Source organism: Poecilia reticulata, chromosome 2 (genome assembly GCF_904066995.2).
Source record: "Poecilia reticulata chromosome 2, P_reticulata-male-v2, whole genome shotgun sequence".
NCBI lineage: Eukaryota > Metazoa > Chordata > Actinopteri > Cyprinodontiformes > Poeciliidae > Poecilia > Poecilia reticulata.
The window spans coordinates 11,283,991-11,306,201 of record NC_088831.1 but is presented as its reverse complement, the minus strand read 5'-3'; the positions used below and the strand labels follow the sequence as shown (position 1 = coordinate 11,306,201).

General features: G+C 39.0%; 1 protein-coding gene across 5 annotated transcripts in view; it reads right to left on the bottom strand.

The window, feature by feature from the left end:
* The window catches only part of LOC103476653 (vang-like protein 1), a 39,802-nt gene that overhangs the window by 5,266 nt on the left and 12,325 nt on the right, over positions 1 to 22,211 (bottom strand). For 2 of the 5 annotated variants that reach the window (XM_008429130.3, XM_017307923.2), the window contains exons 3-5: positions 18,088 to 18,214; positions 4,600 to 5,031; positions 4,115 to 4,290 (exon numbers count right to left, since the gene is read on the bottom strand). In XM_008429130.3, coding sequence (XP_008427352.2) covers positions 4,115 to 4,290; positions 4,600 to 5,031; positions 18,088 to 18,214 — 735 coding nt within the window. Of the gene's footprint in view, positions 1 to 4,114; positions 4,291 to 4,599; positions 5,032 to 10,380; positions 11,230 to 11,919; positions 12,415 to 17,634; positions 18,059 to 18,087; positions 18,215 to 22,211 lie in introns of those variants that run through there. The other 3 variants (XM_008429154.3, XM_008429138.3, XM_008429144.3) reach the window with 3 other exon arrangements.

The following is a 22,211-nucleotide window of genomic DNA, read 5'->3' as shown; positions in this document are numbered from 1 at the left end:
GATTTTTGTGTTTTTATCATGTAAAGCACTTTGAACCGCCTCGTTGGTGAAACAAATAAACTTGGCTGATATTTATCCAACTATTATAAAGTCTGAAATAAAAAGGTGTGTATCAAATATTTAGTTTGTGGTTGTAACATGATAAAACCTGGACGTGTTCACAGTGGATTAATGCTGCAGCAGTAAAATTAATGGCTTTGTGGGGAATTTCCCAAATGTTTTGTCACATTTCAAAGAGAAGGATCAACAGGAAACCACTTCATGTATTTTCTCTAGATTTATTTAATGAAGGTCGCCGTCGCAGCTCTTCCTGACAGGTTGGTGACAGATGAGCTGCAGCTCAAAAAGTCATTCACTTTTCTAAATATTAAGCTCTTCTTCTTAGATTTGATTGCAATCAGCTGTGAATCTGCCCAGATGACAGGATGACCCTCCATGTTTTCAAACGTGAAACTTGATGTCATGAGAGACGAGTCGGCAGCTGCAGCTTGGATCGGCATCGCTGCGTGCCGGGTCTTGTCTTCCACAGCCCAGGACTATTAAACCGACTGTACACAGGCAGGCTGTTTTCACATGTTATACTCCATAAATCATCTGCTCTTATAATATAATAAGCTGCCTCGCGTTCCAGGAAGCGCTATTAATCACCTCAAACTGGTAACGCCAGCAGTTTATAATTAGTAGCTAAACTTAGACAACTGTAAATAGTATTAACGTTGTTAGTTTAAATGTTATAGTTTTTGTTATTGTAGTATTTAAAACAGTAACCTAAAAGTTAGCTGCACTAAACCTAAAGCACAAATAATAGACATAAGTTATGCTAACGCTAAAATGCTAACTTTAATTAAGATTATTAGATTTATGTTTATTTTATGTTTTTTGCTTTATTTGGTTCCTTTAAGTTTGAAATAAACAGGAAACAGAACTGCAGCGTAAAAACACACTTCAAAATAAAAGCTTGAAAATAAACAAAGAATTCCTAAAATTTGGTAACCAAAATTTCAACTGATATGTAAATATAAATAAATTAGCTCTTCACAATTGATACGTAAAAATGAACGCAAGTGCGCTGAATATTTTCAAAGTTAGCAAAAGCGCTAAACGATGAGCCGCTATTAATGCATTAGCTGTCCACTGCAAAACAGGTTTATAAAAACGTTTGAGCACCAAACAGTTCCTCTATAAACGCTCCACATTTTGCTGCTCTTTCCCATCAGACGAGGTACTTTCGATCTTTTCTTGCCCCCTTTAAGTACAGGAAACCCTGGTCCACCCTTTCCAAACGGAAATGAGATAATCCTGCTCTTTTGCTTTGTGGGCTGGTGTGGAAACTTTAAACACGACACGACACGACGGTGCATTTGTGAAGCGGTGGTAATCGGCTCTGGATGAGGAATTTCCATCCAAGTTAACTGCTTAGCGCCTTTATTCTGTTCCAGATATTAAACACGCTCTCCATGCAGAGGTTTGTGTCCAGCCTTTTGTCTGCTAACTTAATATCACCAGCCTACAGCATGCGCTTCCTATTATCCCAGACGAGGATAACAGCGTGACCTCTGACCCACTGATGGAGGCTCTTTATCCGCACTCTGTCCTCCTTCTGCTTCCACTTTCTGCTTTCAGCGACGGCTCATTTACCGCATCACAAACGTTACAATCTCACTCCTTCTGTCGCGTTCGGTGTCAGATGAGCAGAGGAGCCCAAAAAAATCACTAAAACAAAAGTTTTAAAACAAAAATGTCAGTCTGATTTAATTTCAGAGAGAGAGAAAAAAATCTGAGTAGTTTTGATTTAGTTTTTAGTTCAAATAATTTAGATACAGCTCTGGAAAAAATGAAGAGACCACTAGAAATGATCAGCTTCTCCGATTTTACTTTTCACAGGTTTATGTTTGAGTAAAATGAACATTGTTCTTTTATTCTATGAACTACTGACAACGTGTCTCCGAAATTACAAGCAATAATTTATCTGTATTTATTAGCAGAAAAATAACGAAACAGATGCAGCGCTTTCCTCAAACAAGTTCATATTCATTTAGAAAAAACAATACTAATGTTTTAACTCAGTTCAGAAACCGATATTTGATGGAAAAACCAGGTTTTCAATGGAGAGGTGCATTTTACTAACTTACCAGTAACCTTTTAGCAACATATTGTTTTAATAATAGTCAATAAATCTTTCATATTGATGAAAAAGTTCTAGTTTCAGTGGCAGATTATTTCACTTATAACCATTCATTTTTCCTATATTGTCTGTGAAATAATCTGAAAATTGAACAGGTTCTTTTTCATCAATATTAAGGATTTATTGGCTCTAAACAATAACTACTTCTAAGCTGTTTATTTAAGATATTCACACTTGAATCTCCAACAGCTATGAATGTTTTTGCAGTAAGCTGTACGCTCATAATGTGACGAAAGCGAATGAGCAACATGAGAAGTGCACCTGCATGTTGGCTTTAAGTTGTAAAGAATTCGGGTCAGATTTCTGGTAGCCGTCATGAAAAGAAGCTTCATCCATAAATCCATCAGGTTTTATCGTAAGCCATGAGCAACAGGCGTGTAAGAAACCGCGACCCAGAGCTGCTGCGTTCAGCTAAAAACGCTGATTTCACGTAGAGCTGACATAAACACGGTTTTGCTTTCCTCCACATCAACAAACACGACTCTGTTGGATTCTTCAACATGACTCCTGCATTAACTATTAAACCTTTTTTTCTATTCCTCCAGTGTTTTCTCCTCTTTCCTCTTCTCTGAAGTCTTCCCCTCCTCATCCTGAACTGAAAAATTCATTTTCATTTTGTCTTTGAGGCTCAACCCGATGAAATCCTTCCTCTCGCTGTGGAATATTCAACCATCTTTGACTTGAGGTGTCCCAGTTTCTGGGTTTCATTCTGCCTTCGTCTCCTTCACATGTTTTTGTTTTTGCCTTCTCGTCGATATTCGTACACTTCTCTTCCTCCGTCTTGTTGTTTCAGGAAGTCCTGAGATTTCCAGGTTTGTCAGTCACTAATTGAGAAAATACATTCTCACATAGAAAGCTATCCAAACCAACCTGCACGTATGTGAACCAGACAAATAGAGTGTTGTTTTTCTATCTGAGCACACGCAGAATGTTAGTAAGTGAACAATGCAACGTTCCTTTAAAAAAGCATGTTTTATTTTCAGATATGGACATAATCTTATTTAAAAATTGTTCAGCTTCAACACTGATTGTTCACAGGAGACCCAAAGTAGCTAATTTGCTACTAGCATAGCTTTTCACTTTGTGCTTTGGCCAACTGCACAGACTTAGCTTCTCCAAAATAACTAAATTAAAGGTTCCAGATAAACTCCAATATAATTTTCTGTTTTGTAAACTTTTATTTGTGTTGAGGTTTTTGTTATTGATTGCTAAAATTTTTTTCAAGCAGTTTATAGTCATGCTTTTATTTTGGCAGTTCTGTTTTCTCTCCTCATTCTCTCTTTAAAAAAAAACACTGTTAAGCAAGTGTTATAAATAAATGAACAAATTAATACAGGAACAAACAACAAAGGGTGTAAATTGCATAATGCTAAAATTTCAAAAAAGTTTTTGAGAGCCATTTCGTTGGTACTCTTATCTACATGGTTGAATTTAGTGCATTGAATATGACTAATGCTAACACTAATTAGCATTATTGCTAGCTAGCATTAGCATGCTAATGAGTGAGAATGCAAGAAAGCATTAGCGTAACTGATGCAAATTAGCACTAAGCATTAGCTACACTTAGCACTTTAGCTTTAGCATAGCTAATGTTCAAGGTTAGCACAACTAGCTTTTTAGCTAGCGGTGCCCAACACTGTAACCTTTCCAAACTAATAAATGTTAATGCTTTCTCATCTCTTCTTGAATTGCTTTAGATCAGAAAACAATGTTTTGTTTTTTAGATCTTTTAGTCGACTTCATATTGTTAGCCAGGTTCTGATTGTACAGGTCTGGAAAAAATCAGTCTGGTGAATAAAACTGAGTCAAATTATAGTAATTTCAGAAGGGTGTAAATTATATTTTCACATAGAGCCACGTTGGTTTGGTCATCGATTTCCCTTAAATGAGAAGAAAAGCAGAGGAAATCGTGGCAGGTGTTCTGCTCACCTGAGCTGTCCGAGGTTGTAGTGCCGCGTCTCGCCGTCCGTGGCGCGCGTGACGCAGACGGAGTAACATGGCTGGAGCTGCCGGAGCTCCAGCAGGACGACGGCCAGGTAGTGGATGAAAAGCAGAGCGTCCACCAGGGACACCGCGTACTGCACAATGTCCTTGTAGTCCGGGTCCTACGGGAACAAACATGGCTCATTTTTAACCAAATAATCATTCTCTGAATATGCAGCACAAGAAGAAGCGGTGTAAAACTAGATGTAGAGCATCTGCAGCCTTTTAAACCTCCACCAAATGGGATTTAAAATTATGACTCACACAGTAAACACATCACTGCAGGGAGCAGAAATCTGTGTTTTGCTTGACATTAAAAATAAATATGTCTGCAGCGTATCAAACCTCTTAAAATGTCTCTGAAGAATACCCTCCATTTCCAGCTCTACTTTTTAGTTTCAGCAGAGAAAGCCGTAGGTCTTTTCACGTACTTGTGAGTGGAGTATCCGGACGCTGTAGAAGAGCCAGTAGGAGGTGACGAAGAGGAGCACCAGCACCGCCAGCAGGATCCTGAAGACGAAGACGCGCGGGAGTCCCGCCCGCGCCGGCCGGAAGAAGAGCGCCCAGACCGCCAGCAGCAGGATGAGCAGCTTGAAGGCCACGGAGATGACGAGCCCCTCGCAGGCCGTCTCGCAGCGCTGCTGCTTGTCCGGCCAGAGGATGTGAGGCAACACGAGGAAGGCGAGCGGCGTGAAGAACACCAGCAGGCCCAGGATCACGGCAATGGAGCGGGTGACATAGCGGCGGCAGTCCAGCCCCACGCTGTCCTCCAGGTCTTTGGTGATGCGGACGATGTCCTCCTGGGACAAGCTGTGCTCCGAGGTGCCGGTGACGGCGGTGGTGGTCTCCCCCCAGTTATCATCCTGAATCAATAAATCAATTAGTCAGTTAACTGGAAACGAAAGTCTGCAGTTTGCTGCGTTAGTCCCAATAACTTCATTGATTTGTTTATTTACATAAACTTCCAGAAAACTGTAAAACAGCCGGAACACTGAGTCCCTTTAAATCCAGACCCGAGTTGCTTTGGAACTGTAATAAATGACACACTAGCCAACATTTTGATGTGTAATGACAGCATTTAGCAAAATGTAATGTTTCAGTTGTTGATTTCTGTGTTTGATTGGTTATTTGTTAAATGTTCATTAGAACTTAAAATTTATTCATCTTTGAGAATCTATTCTTCAATTTTTATGCCATTACCGTTTTATTACTTGAAAATGGTCTCAAAATAACAATATTATATAATTTACCGCAGTAATTTCTGGAACAATTCATCATCAGACATAATGACTGTAAGTAAAAGATACAACATTTTACTGTTTTTAGACATTTTAAGTCAATTTTAGCTAAAGAAAACAATTAACTATTGGAATTGATTGACTTTTAGAGAAGCAATTTTGAATAAAAATGCATTTTCTGCACGTTAAGACGCTTTTTTATCCATTTTAGGCCTACAAGAAAGAAAGAAGTGTGGTTCAAGTGGAAGAAGAAAACAGAAGTGAGGAGCTGCCAAGTGGGCCATGTGGTGACGTCTGAGTCTGACTGCATCCGCTGATAACGACGCATAAAACAACAGAGATAAGGAAGCTTCACACAGCAACCGCAGCGCGGGCGAATGGAGGCTGAGAATAGAACATTACATGAAAGAACAACACTGACATGTGATACAATATGTACCAGAAACATAATTTTATTGAAATATGTGATTTTGTAAAGTGCAGATCTTAATCAAGAGCAGGGAACGAGCTTTTGTGAGATTTCTCATGAAATCACATGAAAAATCTTATTTTCCAAAAAAAATTTTGACAAAAAATTATTACAGATTTTTTTTTTGTAATAAAATTGTTTTGGTTTTAACTCAGAAATTAAAGTTCATGAAGTTGATTTAACAAGAGACAAGTCGTCTAAACATTGTTTTTTTTTAAGTCATTAATCTTGAATTTTAACTTAATACTGAAATTTAAACCAAATAATTATTTCACAACATGCAAGGCAAAAACAGACCAAGATATAAAGTTATGAGGAAATGTTTATATTTTAAGGATAAAATGACAATAATTTCTATAAGTAACAAACAAATAACAAAATTGGGGAAAAGAAAATTTTTCCAAATCAGTTTCTTTCAATAAAAAAACGTATGAAACTTCAACAAAAGCTGCAGGTGTGTGTCTGGTGAATTTCTGGTTTGTAAACACATGTAACAGAGTTTATTCCAGATTAAGGGTAAACTTTCTGGACAATCCTGTGTGTCAAAACACAAACTGTAGGCAAAAGTTAGTTAAGAGCTAAAGAGGAAAAGGAATAAAGAGAAAACAAGAAAAGTCTCCTACACCTGCAGAAAGAGAGAAACAAATCCCCCAAAGTGGACTGTATGAATTAAAAAAAACAAAATTATTTGATTTCTGAGATTTGCGAATACTTTGAGGATTTTATTCCATTTATAGGTGCAGCAGAATATCAGTCAGAGCTGCTGACATGTCGGCTCTTCACCTCAGATTCATCTGGCTTTTCACCTGCGGCTATAAATCTCCGTGTCACTTTCCGCATTTCTCCAGAGAGAGAAATGTCCACCGGCCGACCTCATGAGGGCTGAACTAGGCTCTGGAATGCAGGAGCCGGGTTCACAGGGTCAGAGTTCACATGGGACCACATACCTGACATCGGCCGTTTTAAATCAAACCTCAGCCCAATTAAAACCAAAGTTCATCCTTATTCATAGGATTCAACAAATGGGGAGGAATTGCAGCTGCAAGGCAAAGGGAGAGCTCATTAAGCAACAAATAAATTATTTCTGCTTGAGCCAAATATGGAAGAGAGAGTTTGCAGAAGAGAACAACATGAGAGTAATCAGCCAGATTAATGCAAAATGTTGGCTATTTGTCTCCTAAAAACGGGAAAAACATTTTGGTCAATATTCCACTAATGTTGAAAAACCACTATTTCACAATTGCTGTGTTTTTATCAAATAAGAAACGCGGCATGAATAAGTTTGTTCACATAATAAGTGATTAAAAAACGGCATCCTCCAACAACTTCCTGTTGTTTTCTTCTTCATGGTTAATATTGTGACTCTTGTAAAGTAAAAACAAAAAGTGTTTCTGTTGCAGTTTTGAGAAATAAACCGTTTTCAAACCTCAAAAAAACTCCCATCTAAACCATTTGAAGGTGGCTTAACTTGAAACAGAAAGTCCACCTGCTGCTTTCAAAATGCAATTTAAGTCAAAAAGGAAATAGTTTTGGTTTTAACTCAGAAATTAAAGTTCCTGAAGTTGATTTAGCAACAAGAGACAAGTCGTCTTAACATCGTTTAACTTAACTAAATGCTGCAATTTAAACCAAATAATTGCAGCATTTAGAAAAAAATGGCCAAGACATAAAGTTAAGTGGAAATTTTGGTATTTTAAGGATAAAAATGACAATAATTTATATAAGTAGCAAAAAATATCAGACAAAAGAAAATTTTTGCAAATCAGTTTCTTTCAATAAAAAACTGATTAAAATTTAATAAAAGTGGGTAGAAAAGCCAGAAATATTCATACAAGTTACTCAACTTGGGGCCCAAATGAAAATCTGCCCAGGGCCCCCAAAAAGGCTTTAGCCAGCCCTGCCTCAATGTTCATATTATTCGTTCTTTTGTTGGTTTGGTGTGGATGTTCAATAACCAGACGGCCAATTAAAAACAGAAAAACAATTGATTCAGGGAAGTACAGACATAGAAATCTTCTGCACACTCACACAGCACACGCACGTGTGCACACACACACACACACACACACACACACACACAGTGCACCGTGAAAACACACACCGCTACCCAGAAGCTGTCAGATCTGCTCTTATTCTACAGCTGCAGTGAGGATTTTGGCCCAGCAGCTCATATTATGGAAGGAGCTGAAATTAAATAAAATATTCAACAGGAAAGGAAGAATAAAAAGATTTTTTTAAAAAGAAAGAGAGAGAATGTGCCTCACCGATTTACTCAACATTAATCATACGAAGATTAAGACCTAGATAAATAAGTACAGTTCAAACAGAGGTGAAGATGTTGCTTCAGCCATGAAAAGTCAGTTTTCAGTTTTAAATTCTGGTTTTTAAAGAGTTAATGACACAATCTGACGTCTTAAAAAGCCTTTTTAAGGCTTTTTAACCTTTAAACATAAAAATATATATGTTATATAATCATAATCAGATGATGTTAAAACAAAAATGTATCATTAGAATAAACTTTGCATGCTATAAGATGACAGAATGCCAACTTCGTCTCAACTTTCTTTCTTAAATTCAATAAAAAAGTTCTCAGAGTGAGCGGCTACATACCAGAATATCATTAGTGCTGATTTAGATCTCAGGACTGACAAATTATACAAACTAAAGGCATAAAAAATGGCTCTAATCCAGCAGAGAGGCAAACATCCATAACAAAAACAAGAGTCTATGTTACAAATTCAAAGTAAAAGCACAACAGAAGTCGGCAGATTAGATGCAAAAGGATTTTTGTCTGATAAAAATCCCTAAAAACTGTAAACTAAATGCTTCAACATGGAAAATTTGATGCTGAGCGTCAAACGCTCATTTAAACCAACTTTACGCTACATTAAAATGTCCAAATTAAAAACCATGCCAACGTTTAAAACCTCAGATTTTCGGAAATGTAAGAAAAGCAACGTTTTAAACAACATTTAGGTAAAATGTTCATTTTCTTTGTTTAAAAAAATGGCTTTGTCACTATTTATTTTAGGAATTATGTGATTTTTTTCTGCTCAGTTCTGCAGATTTACAGATTTTAATCTGGGTGAACTTTAAACTGACTCTTTCTATTAACGTAATGAGTTAATAGAGAGACAAGAAAGCAGGTCAGAGGAACCTGCATGAGATCCATAGCTTAGAATGGTCTAGTCAAAGTCAAGATTGAATTGACTTTAAAAAAGAATGCATGTTTCCAGATGCATTGCAACGAATCTGAGTGAAATTGAGGGAAATTTAAGTTTCTAGATGTGCAAAAACTGATAGAAACTCATCCAGAAAATTTCCAAATAGCATTTACATCACATGTGTCAAAGTCAAGGGGCGTGGGCCAAATCCAGCCCACCGTTGCTTCTAATGTGGCCCTCTAGATTCTAGACTAAACACTAATTGTGCTTAAATATTATGTCATAAATCAAATTAATGTAGTTTTCTCTGTTTACTGCTAATTATAACAATCAGTCTTTCCAGTTTCTTGAGAATTATTGAGGAATTTCTTGCAAAATCAAGACAAAATACTGGAAAGCCTGGAAAGATGTTCAATAATATTATATAAGTTTAAGAATTCATTGATATTTTAACAGTTTGTGAACAGGTTTTATCAATACACTTTGGCACAACTGGCCCTTTAAAAGCCTTAATGATGGTGATTCGGTCCAAAACGAAAATGAGTGTGACGCACGTGATTTAACTGAAGTATGAGCCCAATTATTTTGATTTTTTAAAGCGTTTGTGTTTTTATTTCACACAAATCATGAATAACAGTCACCACAAAGTAAGAAAATCTTTTAAAAAATCCAATGAGTATGAAGGGTTAGATGGTTCTTTCTCTGCTGGAGTATAAATAACATCTATTGTCCGTCACAGTAAATGAAGCGTCCACTAAAAGCCTGTTTTCTGTTGTTCAGCTCTAAGTGCAGGAACGCTGTTTACTCCTGGGAGGCTGACAAGGTGCGTGAGTCTGTTTGTGAAAAATACAGCAACATGCATTCCCCAGGAGCTCCTCGCTGCAGCTTCAACACGGTGGATGATGTGTGCGGCTGCCAGGAACTTGTCAGGACAAGGAAGGAAACAAGGAAAAAACATGACAATGGAAAACTGAACCAACTTGGAGAGTTGGGACAAGAAATACTGAAAAATATTCAATAAAAACCTGCTAAATTTTCTGTAAATATGTTTATGGGTCGTGATCAGGAGACACCTGTGTTTTCTTTCCAGTCTGGCTGCTTTCATAAACATCCCGTGTTGCAGCAGCGTTGGATCTAAGAGCGCCACATGTAAACAGAGCCGTTTAAAGTTTACGCCTGAGCGCAAACGCATCCCAGATCATGCAGATGATTTCATTAGGAACTAAAACAACTCTGAAAATTAAAAGTCAACATCTGTTGTTGGCAGCGAATTAAGAGCCAGCGAGTAATCCGGTCGCTACGGCGGTAATCAGATTAGCCCAACCGACGTGTCAATCGTACCTGGCTCGTTTTAGAGTTTAGAGGTGAGCTCCTGCGGATTTCTTCTTCTATGGTGCTGATGATCACCTCCTTTACTTCCTCTACTGCCTCTCCAACCTCCAGCACCTGCAGAACCTCGTCTCCTTCCTCCATCACCGTTGGCGACAGCATCCGAAATAATCCGGTTTCTGAACTTCAGCTTGGCGCTCCAGTCGGTACTGAACCACGGCGATTCATCCCGGAGTGTGACCTCACCGACTGTCCGTCCGCCCCCCTACCCCTCGCTTTATCCGTCTTTATATAGAAACCTCTCCCATCATGCCTCAGGAGGTATTGTATGGGACGGCACGCTCACTTGGCGCATAATGTGAGGGGCTTTGTGAGGGAAGACGCGGAGCGAAGCAGCACAGGGAGATGAAGAGGAGTTGGGAAGGAGGGGGTGAAGAGCCAATCACAGTCTGCGCTCGTCTCTCTCCTCAGCACCACTCTACGATTATTGCTTCTGACCCAGTGAGCACCGCGGCGTCTCCGTGCCGCCACGGGAACCGTCACATGCGTGTTCACGTGTGTTCGTGTGTGTGTGTGCTTCTGGGGAGGTAAAACACAGCCACTCCAAACGCTCGATGTCATCAGAGTCAGGTCGCGGTCTCTTTTGTTTTATGAACTATTTCGATTTCTCAAAGTTTCAACTCTGCTACACCAGAGTTCAGATCAGGTTACAAATACTTTAGAGATGCATCATTTCTGCTTGTTTTGTTTGTCACCTTTCACTAATTTCACATTTTTGTGGCTCATAGCTCTGCTTAATAAATCAATTAAACAAATGATAAATTATAACGAGCTCATCGTTCATCGTTTTTCTTCTTCAGTTTGGTCTCAAGTAGCTCCATTTTTGAAGGATCATTTTGTTAACAGGGACTTCATAATTAATTTTAATTGTTGTTTAGTTTATTTATTTTGGATGTTTCAAATGTCTTCCAGTTCCAATGTTCAATGTTCATTAGAATTTAAAGTTTATTGATATTGAGAATTTGTTCTTACATTATTATTCCATTATATTCCTCTAAAATGGTATCAAAGCAACATTATCATTTGTCGCAATAACTTCTGGGACAATTTATCATCCATTAAAATCCATTATTGTGACCATCCTAATGTTTGGTTTCCTCTGATATGGCATCCCATTCCGACCAAAAACCCTGAGGAGCATATTTCTTTGTGCCTCACTCTAACCGTACAATAATAGGTCGATTAATACTTCAGTACTACTGAAGCTGGCTACAAAATAGAGGAAAACTAAACTTGTGTTTGAGGTAGACTGTAGAACATCACTCACAATGTGCCTAATAGATGATCTCACGTAGATTCAAGATGGATGTAGAAAGTCAAGGTGAGTGGAGAAATTGCCAAGAAGGCAAAGTCATTCAAAGCCACCTTGACTCAATATTCCTTCCAACTCATTGAACCATGCTCAACCAAGACAGGAAAAAGCTTGGAGACCCGATATTACTTGTAGCTACATCCATAAACGCTCTGAAATTAGAGCCAGGTCAGACTCACCAGGAAGAAGGGGTCCCAAACATGAACGCAAGCTCTCTGCCTCTTCCACGTCCTGGACATTTCTGCGTCTGTGTCTGCGCTCTTCCAGTGTACGGAGGTGAACCTACCTGTGCATTCGTCTGCAGAGGAGTGCAGAGCGCTCCGCGTTGCTTGTACCTTATGGTCCATGTGCAACGTTCAGCTCTAGTTGGCAAACAGCTGAGATCACAGAGCAGCTGAGGTTAATTAGCGACAATGAACTGAACCTCAGGGAGGGAGGGAGGAAGGTCAGCGAGGAAGCAGAGTTGGGAATTATGGGACTCAATGGAGATCGCCGAGAAAGAAAGAGAGGATATGATTTGGATTTCATCCTTTGGAGAATGTGAGAAATCCATAAATTCAGTTGGAAGCAATTCAAAGAAAACAGGCAATTCAAGCCAGATTACTCCCAAATGTTATCGCTCTGATCATTGGCACAAACAGCAACAAAGAAAATGAGTAAAATCACACGGCTTCATACAACATCAGGGTTTCCTCCTGTGTTTTATAAGCCTGGCGGGCGATCAGGCTGTACTTGAGTCCCCACCAGACTAAGGATTCTTTGTTTATATATTTCAGTTTTTTTATGTTTGGATTTAAGCCTTTATTGTTAGTGGATATGAATTGCTAGTAATGTCTTCCAATAACACACAATTACCTTGTGATATTTTCAAATTTCCTGTCAATTTGTAAAACAATTTACTCAAAAAACATGACTGTCTGCTACTTCCAGTCCCATTTCTTACTCACATCATGCAACACATCCCTACACTGCAAAAACACTAAATCTTACCAAGTATTTTTGGTCTACTTTCTTGTGAAAATCTCTTAATATGCTTGAAATAAAATAAAACTAACTTATCCGATCTCTAGCTTTTCAACAAGAGATAGGAACTTGTTTTAAGTAAATAGTACTTGTTCCATTAGCAGATTATTTCCCTTTTAACATTCCATTATAATCTGCCAATATTATATTAGTAAATCTTGCTGAAAGGTTGGTTACTTGTAAGTTAGTTTTCTTATTTCAAGTGTACTAAGATACAGCTCTTGAAAAAATGAAGAGACCACTGCCACTGCACTGGACCACATTGGAAAATATTGGTAGAATATTTGGTTATTCTACCAAATATAGATTTCTGAACTCTTCCTGAGTTAAAATATTAGTTTTGTTGTTTCTAAATGAATATGGTTGTTTTCTTTGCATTATTTGAGGTCTGAAATCACTGCATCTTTTATGTTATTTTGACTATTTCTCATTTTCTGCAAATAAAAACTAACATTTTGCTTAGAATTTCAGAGACATGTAGTAAGTAGCTCATAGAATAAAAGAACAACATTCATTTTACTTAAACATAAACTTATAAAAACTACAATCAGAAAAACAAATAAATATAAGTGGTATTTGCAGTAGAAGTTAGACCAAAAATACTTAAGATTTTGTGTTTTTGTAGTGTAAGCTGAGGAACTGCCAGTCCGCCACTTAACGCCAAATCAAATCTCCAGCTAAACACGCAACAACAGGGTGATAGATTGACTACCAACTCATCAATAGCATCCAGCCAGACTGAACGACACGTTCTGCTGCTGAGGAGTCTTTTAGCAAACTCACACACATTAGCATTCAGCTTGGGGCTTTGGAGCGGATCCTGAAAACGGAGGAACCTGTTAGAACAGCTCTGCTCAAGTATATTCATCATCTCTTAACAGTATCAGATGTTTTCCCCTCATGGAGGTCCAGACGAAGGCTGCTGCTTGTTTTTTACACGTGACATGTTTACCGGATCGAACCATTTTAGGAAGCGGAGAGTGTGTGACGAATGGTCAGAAGACGGAAAAGATGAATAGAGAACGAGGATTGTTAAAGAAAGAGTTGAAACTGCTGTACAGGTATACCTTAAGGCATCTAAAAAATATTATTTAGAAGCAAAGGGACTAAAAAAAAATCCTGACCCTGATTTATATCAGAGCATAATGATGGAATAGAGTGGCCTAATTAAAATCTGGACCTACTTCCAGTTGGGAAGACTTGGAAACTGATGTGCATAGATGATCTCTGTCCAATCGGAGGGAAATGGAGCTAATTTCCAAATTAGAACAGGCAAAAAAATTAAAGTCTACACGTAAAAAGCTGATGTAGTTATTCCCCAAAAGACTTCCAGCTTCTGGGAGAGACCAGGAGACAGTGTTTGCTTTTCATGAGGATTCAGAACAAATTAATGAATAAAAAAAAAGCAAAAAAAAAAAAAAAACAGGAAGATATTTTATTAATATGTTAAATGAACCACAGAGGCTACATGCTGCCCTGGAGCTGAAGCTAAAACTGCCACACCTTCATTTTTTATCCATTCTGCAAGTAAAAAATCTGATTTATCAAAAGGAACCAAGTAGTTATGGTTTCTGTGTCAGTGCATGTCGTCTTAACAAATTGATTTAGTATTTTCTCTTGAGTTCTGAACCAGTTCTACTGGGGCATTGGCCCCGGTTGGCCCCCGTCTAGGACCGCCCATGCCTGGAGGAGTTTTCAAGAAAGCTGTAAAGTTTGCAGCAGCTCCTTCCAACAAATGGATGCTTTGTCAGGAAGGGGTTGAATAATCTGGAGCCATTAAAATTAAAGTATATTAGTTGTGTCAACGTATTTTAGTTGAGCATTTTTTCCCAACATTTTCTTTTTAACCAATCTACAAGCAAATCCTCCCAAAACCTAAACACTCCTGGTGTTAAAAAAAACTCACTCCCCAGCCGACACATTCCCATGCAATCCCCTCCCATCTCTGTCTGTTTAATAATTCCTGCGGCGAAACATCACAGACACAGTCATGAGAACGCTCTCTGCAGGATTGTGAGGACATCCCTGCCTTAAGCAATGTGATGCTTTGTCAGCCGAGACCCTGATTAAGTCCCAGCAGCGAGATGCTGAGATCAGACGGACCAAAAGAGAAACATTAGCATTCTGGAGCATATGCGAGCCCCAGACGCTGCGGCGTGAATAAGACATGATGAGCAAAATAATAAACGACGTCTGCGCTGTGTGTTAAAACCTGTTATGTATTCAAATTAGACACACATTCAAAGAATCTACTATCAAGAGGAAGTGAGACAAGTGGGTCAGTTAGCCTCGTGTTTTCTCAACAGTCCATTCATCTCAACACTTGATGCAAGCCTGCTGGGAAAATTTCTAGTTCAGTTAGGAATGCTAACATTGGTGCTAATGGTTAGCATAGGATGCTAAAAACCGATTAAAATGTGAAATGTCTGAATTATTTGTTTAAAACAGTAAAACTATGTTTCAGTTTTACATCATGTCATTATGTTATTCCCTTATCAAAAACACATGTCGAGAGTTTTTTGACTCTTTCATGCATGTTTGAGGAATTACTTAATCGCCATGGCAGCCATTCAGTTGTACAAAACGCCTGGGTGGATCTAGCCCCGCCTTCAAGACGAAGCTCCTCCTCAGAGCGGCAGTTTTCAGGTTTCAAAGCTTCCGGCTCACAGAGCAGCCCTCCTCCACTCAGCTCCTTCAAACTAGCCAGCAGCAATTAGCAAACACCTAGAGGAACTGTTGACCTCATTACAGGAGCTACATCTCAGTGGGAAAAACGTTGCTAAAGAGTTAATAGAGGAGCCCTGTTGGGATGATTTTCTGAAGGTGGAGTTTCACAGTGAGCAGGAGTTTTTAAAGAGACAGAGGCCCAATTTTCCTGAATTTCAGGTCGTAAATCAGGAAGTAAAATATCTTTTTTGAGTCATATTTGACATTTAGACAAAACATTTTTACAACAGGGGAAGGTAATGTAGTTATTTGATTATGCTGGAAAACATAATATTGCCCCACTAAGGAAAAATTTCTCTCACACACAGTTTTACATCACCTCTTCTTCTAAACTATTTCATTAATGATCAGAAGACCAAGGTAAATAATCTAAATGCTTTTAAATCAGACTTAGTTAAATTCTTACTATGAGGTCAAAGATTTACAAAAACTGGATAACAGAAACTGACAAAAGTCTGAATCTTAAATAGTTTTCAAATCACCACCAATAGTCAAATCTGTTTGTGTGAAGTTTGCAATCGTTCTGAATACAAACACAGTTTTTAGTTTATTATGATTTTAAACTAAAGTCTGATGAAAAGGATGGAGCTGTTCCACTTTGTGGAGTTTTATTTGACACACTAAAGCATTTGTTGATTCTGGATTCAAAATTAGCTCCAAAATTAGCACAGATGACGTCATGTCTTATTTAAATGTTGTGTGGGAGTCTGTCTGCTGACGCTGACACGCTGTTACTAATCAGACTGACTCGAAAGCAGATGTTCATCCGAAACACACCGCATGAGTCAACAAATGTTAGACATGAAACAAACACACCCAACGAACCAACAAGGCCTTCAAAAAAATAATGACAACCAATGGTGAGTCTGGAGCAGCTCCAGACTCAACCAAGTCTTTGCTGAAGGACGATCATTTGAAGTTTGGCACAAGATGCTGAGGTTGATGGAACCACAAATTCATATAACTTTGCATATTTTGGCCAACATGCAAAATGCTGTGTGTTGGAAACATAACGCAAAATGAATATCATTCGAAACACAACATTCTTCAATGAAACACAGTGGTGGCAGCATCATGCTTTGAGAAGGAAAAATAATTGACAGAAAAGAGAAAAAACAGAAAGAAAGACAGAAACAAGACAAAAGACAAAGAAAAAGAAAACAGAAAGGAAGAAAGACAAGAAAAAGATAGAAAATAAAGAAGAGAAAAAAGACAGAAAGACAAAAAAGAGAAAGAAAAGGAAGAAAGAACAATAGAAAGAAAAAATGAGCAAGAGAAAAGAAAAAAACAGAAACAAATGAAACAAAAAAACAGAAAAAGGACAGGAAGACAATAAAAACGAAAAGCAGAAATAAAAGACAGAATGAAAGACAAAGGAAAAGAAATGAAGAGAGTGAGAAATGAGCAAAGATAGAGAAAGAAAAGAGAAATGCAAAGAAAGAAAGAGAAAGAAAGGATGACAAAACAGAGAAAGATGAATAAAGACAGAAAGAAATAAAAAAATCCTACCGAGAAAGATATAAAATTAAGATAACTAAATTTCAGACATTTAATCTCAGAAATAATTTAATTTCAATGAACAAAAGGAAGAATTTCTTTCCATGAGGTCATGAAGGCCAAACTGCTTCAGAAACATCCCTGGATCTGAACGTCTGTTTATTTTGGCCAAGTGAGAGGAAAGTTTAGAAAAACCATCCCATCAGGAGCAATTATCACTAAAACATCAGTGTAACTGATTCAGGATTAGAGGATTATTATTCAGCAGCAACAAAACTGGGTCAGCTAAAACTCTGACTGAACTGGAATAGAAACACGATTCTGATTTATAAAAGCTTTTTCCCCCCTGTCTATCACACCTGAATGTGTCTAAGCAGCAGCAGCAGCAGCGTTTGCTTTAAAGGTTGAAAACAGGACAGACTAGCAGCTGAGGTTTGCAGAGCTGCTGTTGTTGGACTGAGGCTGTTTGTAGCCCTGCAGTGAAACCTCTGCAGTCGCGTCTCAACACGCCGACCGAGGCGCTGCTCTCTGATCCACCTGTCAGCTGGCTTTTATCTCAGTCCAAACAACACAATCGGATCCAGATTTTAAGTTTAAACACGAGCAGATAGTTACAATCTGCCAATCCTAAACATTAAGAATCCTACCTTAAACGTGTCCTTTACCAAATAATCCATCACATAATCCATCATTTGCGTCTGCAGACGTCCGAATCCGCATGATTTTAGGGTTTTTCTATTAGACTGATGGTAAAAAGCTGCAGCTTTGGCTTCAGCTTGGCCAGGTCCATTCTACAGGGGTTCTAACGGTCACACTGACCCGGTTCCTGCATCCAAACCCAGAATCTGCTGAGTCCACAAACAGGATCAAGCAGAGCTCTGCTATCAGCTGAGGCGGCGTTCTGCCTCCGGATCCCGTTTGTCTGCTCCAGGCTTCCTGTTGGGTTCACCGGAAAGTGGACCGGCCCGACGCACCAGATGGCCCGTCGCACCACAACTCTCCAGCTCATTTAACCGATAAATCTCCTCAAATCCCCTCCAAATCAGAGCGGCCGGCTCAAGCAGCTTACAGCAGCCGGCGGGTGAACGGCGCCGTCTCACCTGGACCTTTTCGCCCCGTAGCGAGGAGTCACCCAGCAGCGGCTCGGCGGGCAGCGTGTTGATGGTGACGGACTTCTCCGAACGACTGTCTTTGCTGCGCGACTTGTGCCGGTCCCGACTTCGCTCCCTGGAAGAGGAAAAACAAAGGAATCATGTTGGGCCCCATCATTCCTCTGGTTTTACTCCATCTGTGTGACCTGTAATCCTGATGAGGAAGAATAAGAACGTGAGAAGCAAAGTAGATGCTAACAACAATAAGAGAAAATCAGTTCAGGCCATTTTGACCATAACTGGTCAATTGATGCGGTTTGTGTTGGAAAACCCGTGTTGAGCCAGTGCAGTACTGTGCATCACCACTAGGGGTGCTGTTTCACACATGTACTGAATGTTTGTCATATTTAGTCTTTCTGTACAGTGAAAATGCGGCACAAAGTACCGTGCCTCACTGATAGGGGGCAGTGTTGAGCCCCAAACACACAATAAGCAACAAATGCTCTTCTTCTACGCATTTAAAAAGTACAGATGGAATAAAACCGTTCAAGGCTGCTCTCTTTGCCTGCCAGATTTTAGAATCTGGCAAAAAATGAAAGAAAATGACCGTATTAAATATTATTTTATCTTTCTTCCTATTAAAAGCTTTAATTAATTAGAATTAAAATACAGTTTCTGGTGGAGTCTGTGCCTCTCCAGTCATTAATCCAGCGTAGACTGTGAATGGCAGGTAACCTGATCCCCACGTGGCCCGATTCCCCCACTCACTTGTTCCATTAGCGGAGGAAAGCCTCGCTAATCCCTCATCTGTTTCCTCCGCCTGCAGGCTCTAAGGTAAAGCAAGCTGCAGCGCAGAATAAACTCAAACTGTCTGAGAAGGACAGTATATGCTCTAGGTCTCATTAAAACCACAGATCTTAATGGATTTACTGGGATTTTATGTGACTGACCAACTAAACCACCAAATATCAGAAGAGGATTACAGCGAAGCATGGAAGTGGCCGTATGATGCTGGAGAGAAGCTTTTCTTCATCAGATTTAATGAGAAAATGGAGATAAATGCAGGAAAAATTGCTAAAGCTACGTTCACACAGCATGACTGTTTTGGTGACAAATTCTGATCTTTTCACCGAATGAAAATACAAAAAGAAATTTGCGCCACTGTCCCGATGTGGTACGATCTGAACAGGCATGTTGCATTTTATCCGACTTTAACATTACTGACCTGAGACATGCTAGACGCTGTACATTTTAATTTCTGCTAAACACGACACACTGGAAGACATTTTAAATATCTAAAATAAAACACAATCAAAAAACAAAAGATAAAAGCCACAAACTGCCAAAACCATAAATAAAATGGATTATGATCTCTTGCCTACTGTCAAAAAGGAAATTATTGAGCTAGTTTTAATTTATCATACAATTAATTGCTTATAAACAGTGGCTATAAAAACTATACTTATGAAAACTGAAATTATGTCACTGCTGGTTCTGATTTCTCTACAGTAGTTGCAGAAAAATGCAAGTCAAACTTAGCTACTAAAAGAAGTTGAGCTTTCTTTTTTCGTAGCTTCCTCTGTCTTTACTTTAAAACTTTAACATCGATTCATAGACAATTTTGTCAGTCTACTCCTACAACAGAAATTGTAAAAGACGAAGAAGGAAAAAACAATTTTAAATAAAAACAAGTGCATAAATAAAATACTATGACTGTTGGGTAAATCGTAATAAGTATAATCATAAAAGTGATTATGTAAACCAGTGGTCCCCAAACTTTTTCCTCTGAGGGCCACATAACTTTTCCCTTCTCTGGTGGGGGCCGGAGTCAGTTTGTATCAGAAAAAGTGTTACACGTTTATCACCTGCGCTGCCTGAAATTGTTGATGGGGGGGGTGGGACTAGTATATATTCCATTGAGGGAAAGTAACTTTAACATATGAATTCCTCATATGTTAACATAAAGGCTCATTTTGAAGTATAAGCTGCTACTTACAGGCATTGCTTCGACCTGGAATGCGGCGTTCATAACAAACACGTGTGTTCATCTGCTCTACCGCTAGCAAACAACCGTACTGATTAAATAACATAAAAGTCAAGCAGTTCCCTAAAAGTCCAACAGATGGCAGCAATGCGCCATGCAAAACAAAACACCCACAGTTTACAGGACACACTTCCTGCTAAAGAGCCCCCTGGTGGTTGAAGAAAAATCCACACATAACCCGGAAAATACAATATATGAAAAAAAATCAATGCTCTCTGGTATTGTTCAGGGGGCTGGACCAAATGTGGAGGCGGGCCGGATCCGGCCCGCGGGCCGTAGTTTGGGGACCACTGATGTAAACATTGCGCCGCTGTGTGACGTTTATGTTTTTTTTTTCTACGGTGGCCTTGAGGCTCAAACCACTTCAACAAATCAGTAAATCTACAAATTGCAAAAACACAATAACATTTAGCATAGTTAATATTTGTGGAAGTGGTTTGCACCTCAGGGCCACCGTACTTTGGGGTTGTAACACAAGTCTGATTGCGGTCGCATTTAATTATTGTAGTAGTTTGAACAATCAAAAAAAATAAAAGAAGAAAAATGTAATTTGAGCAACAACAAAAAAATCAGAATAGAGCATCAAGTCTGCCTCTGAAAGCCTGTGCAGCCATTACTGTGGTCAAAGTTGAAAAACCCATTAAAATAATCAGATCTGCTGCTTGTAAACAGCAACCATCAATAAAAACCTCTGACGGAGTCTCCAAAGCGCAGAGGATATCCTGGCTGCAGGGGAGAGCGGAGGAAGCAGAGTGATTGACAGCAGTGGAAATACAACAGTTCACTAGAGTCGCTCTGGATGTGACTACAGGGCGTTTCCAGCGTCTCTTCCTGCACTTCCTTTTGAATACGCTCCTGGTTTCCTACAGAAAGTCTCAGCCGCTGTTATTCGTTCACACAGAAAGAAAGAAAGAAAAAGGCAGCAGAGTTTGAATAGCCTGCAGCTGCAGACTGACATGCTCTTATATAAATCCAGCAGATTAGGACGGTGATGGAAGCCTTTAAATACATTACCACCATCATTATTACTTTAAATATTATTACAACTGCCCTAATCACTGTGGTGATGGTTATTCTGGAGGGAGAGATCATCAGTCAAACTCTGGCACTGATTATGCTGATTAATTGGAGCGGAGCGCTGTGGAAGAAGCAGCAGCAGCGCTCGCTGAAGACTTCAAAGTCTTTATGAAAATCAGGAGAAACGCTGGGGAACATCAGGAAGCAGCTACAGAGGAGAAGCAGGGAGGAGGAAGTGACAAAAGACACTTCAAAATACCCGAGTCAGAGGATTCAACTGCATGTAACTGATAGTGGCGCAAAATAAAAGCCGTCACACCTTCAGAATGAAGTTTTTCTTTTATAAAAAACTTCATATATACAGCCTATATTTGCACATTTATAGCTAAACAAACACAAATTAGCTACTGGTGCTTTGGCTAATTTAACACTGCTGTGGTAGGCTAGCTAATTTAAGCGCATGCTCTACTGATGATCTGTCACAGCTGGTGTATTTAAGTCGCCTTTTTTTATTTTGTAACTGAACTGAAATACATCAAATTCCACTTCACATCTACATGTTAAGGTTGTCATAGTCAAGCTAGCATGACTGAGCTACTTCCCTCCCCATCGCTGTTTTTTTCTGAATTAAAACTTTTTCCTGACCTTGTTATTTAGTTGTTGTAGTGTTGACAGTTAGTAGCAAAGCACTGCGTCCCTTTTTTGTTTATATATCAGGCGTACATGATCTATTGACAACAGCTACAACCAATGCTAGTCATTGTTAGCGAGCAGCTTCTTGCCTCCAGCAGGAATATGGAGGCAGGATTTTGTGCATGTGTAACATGACTCTGCAACGGGTCTATAGTTTGACCTTCAAGTTTAACGATTTGAACAGCAGGACACACTTTAACATCAGGTAATTTTTCTGTTGAAAGTAATTTTTGGGTTGCATTTTCAGATGAGTGTATTAAAATGACTCATCTGATAAAAAAGCTCACCACCACGGTTTAAAAATACCCTGTTTTACCTAAACACTCTGCCACACCTTCACCTTCTCCACTGCCCATATTCATCTCTTCTACAAGATCAC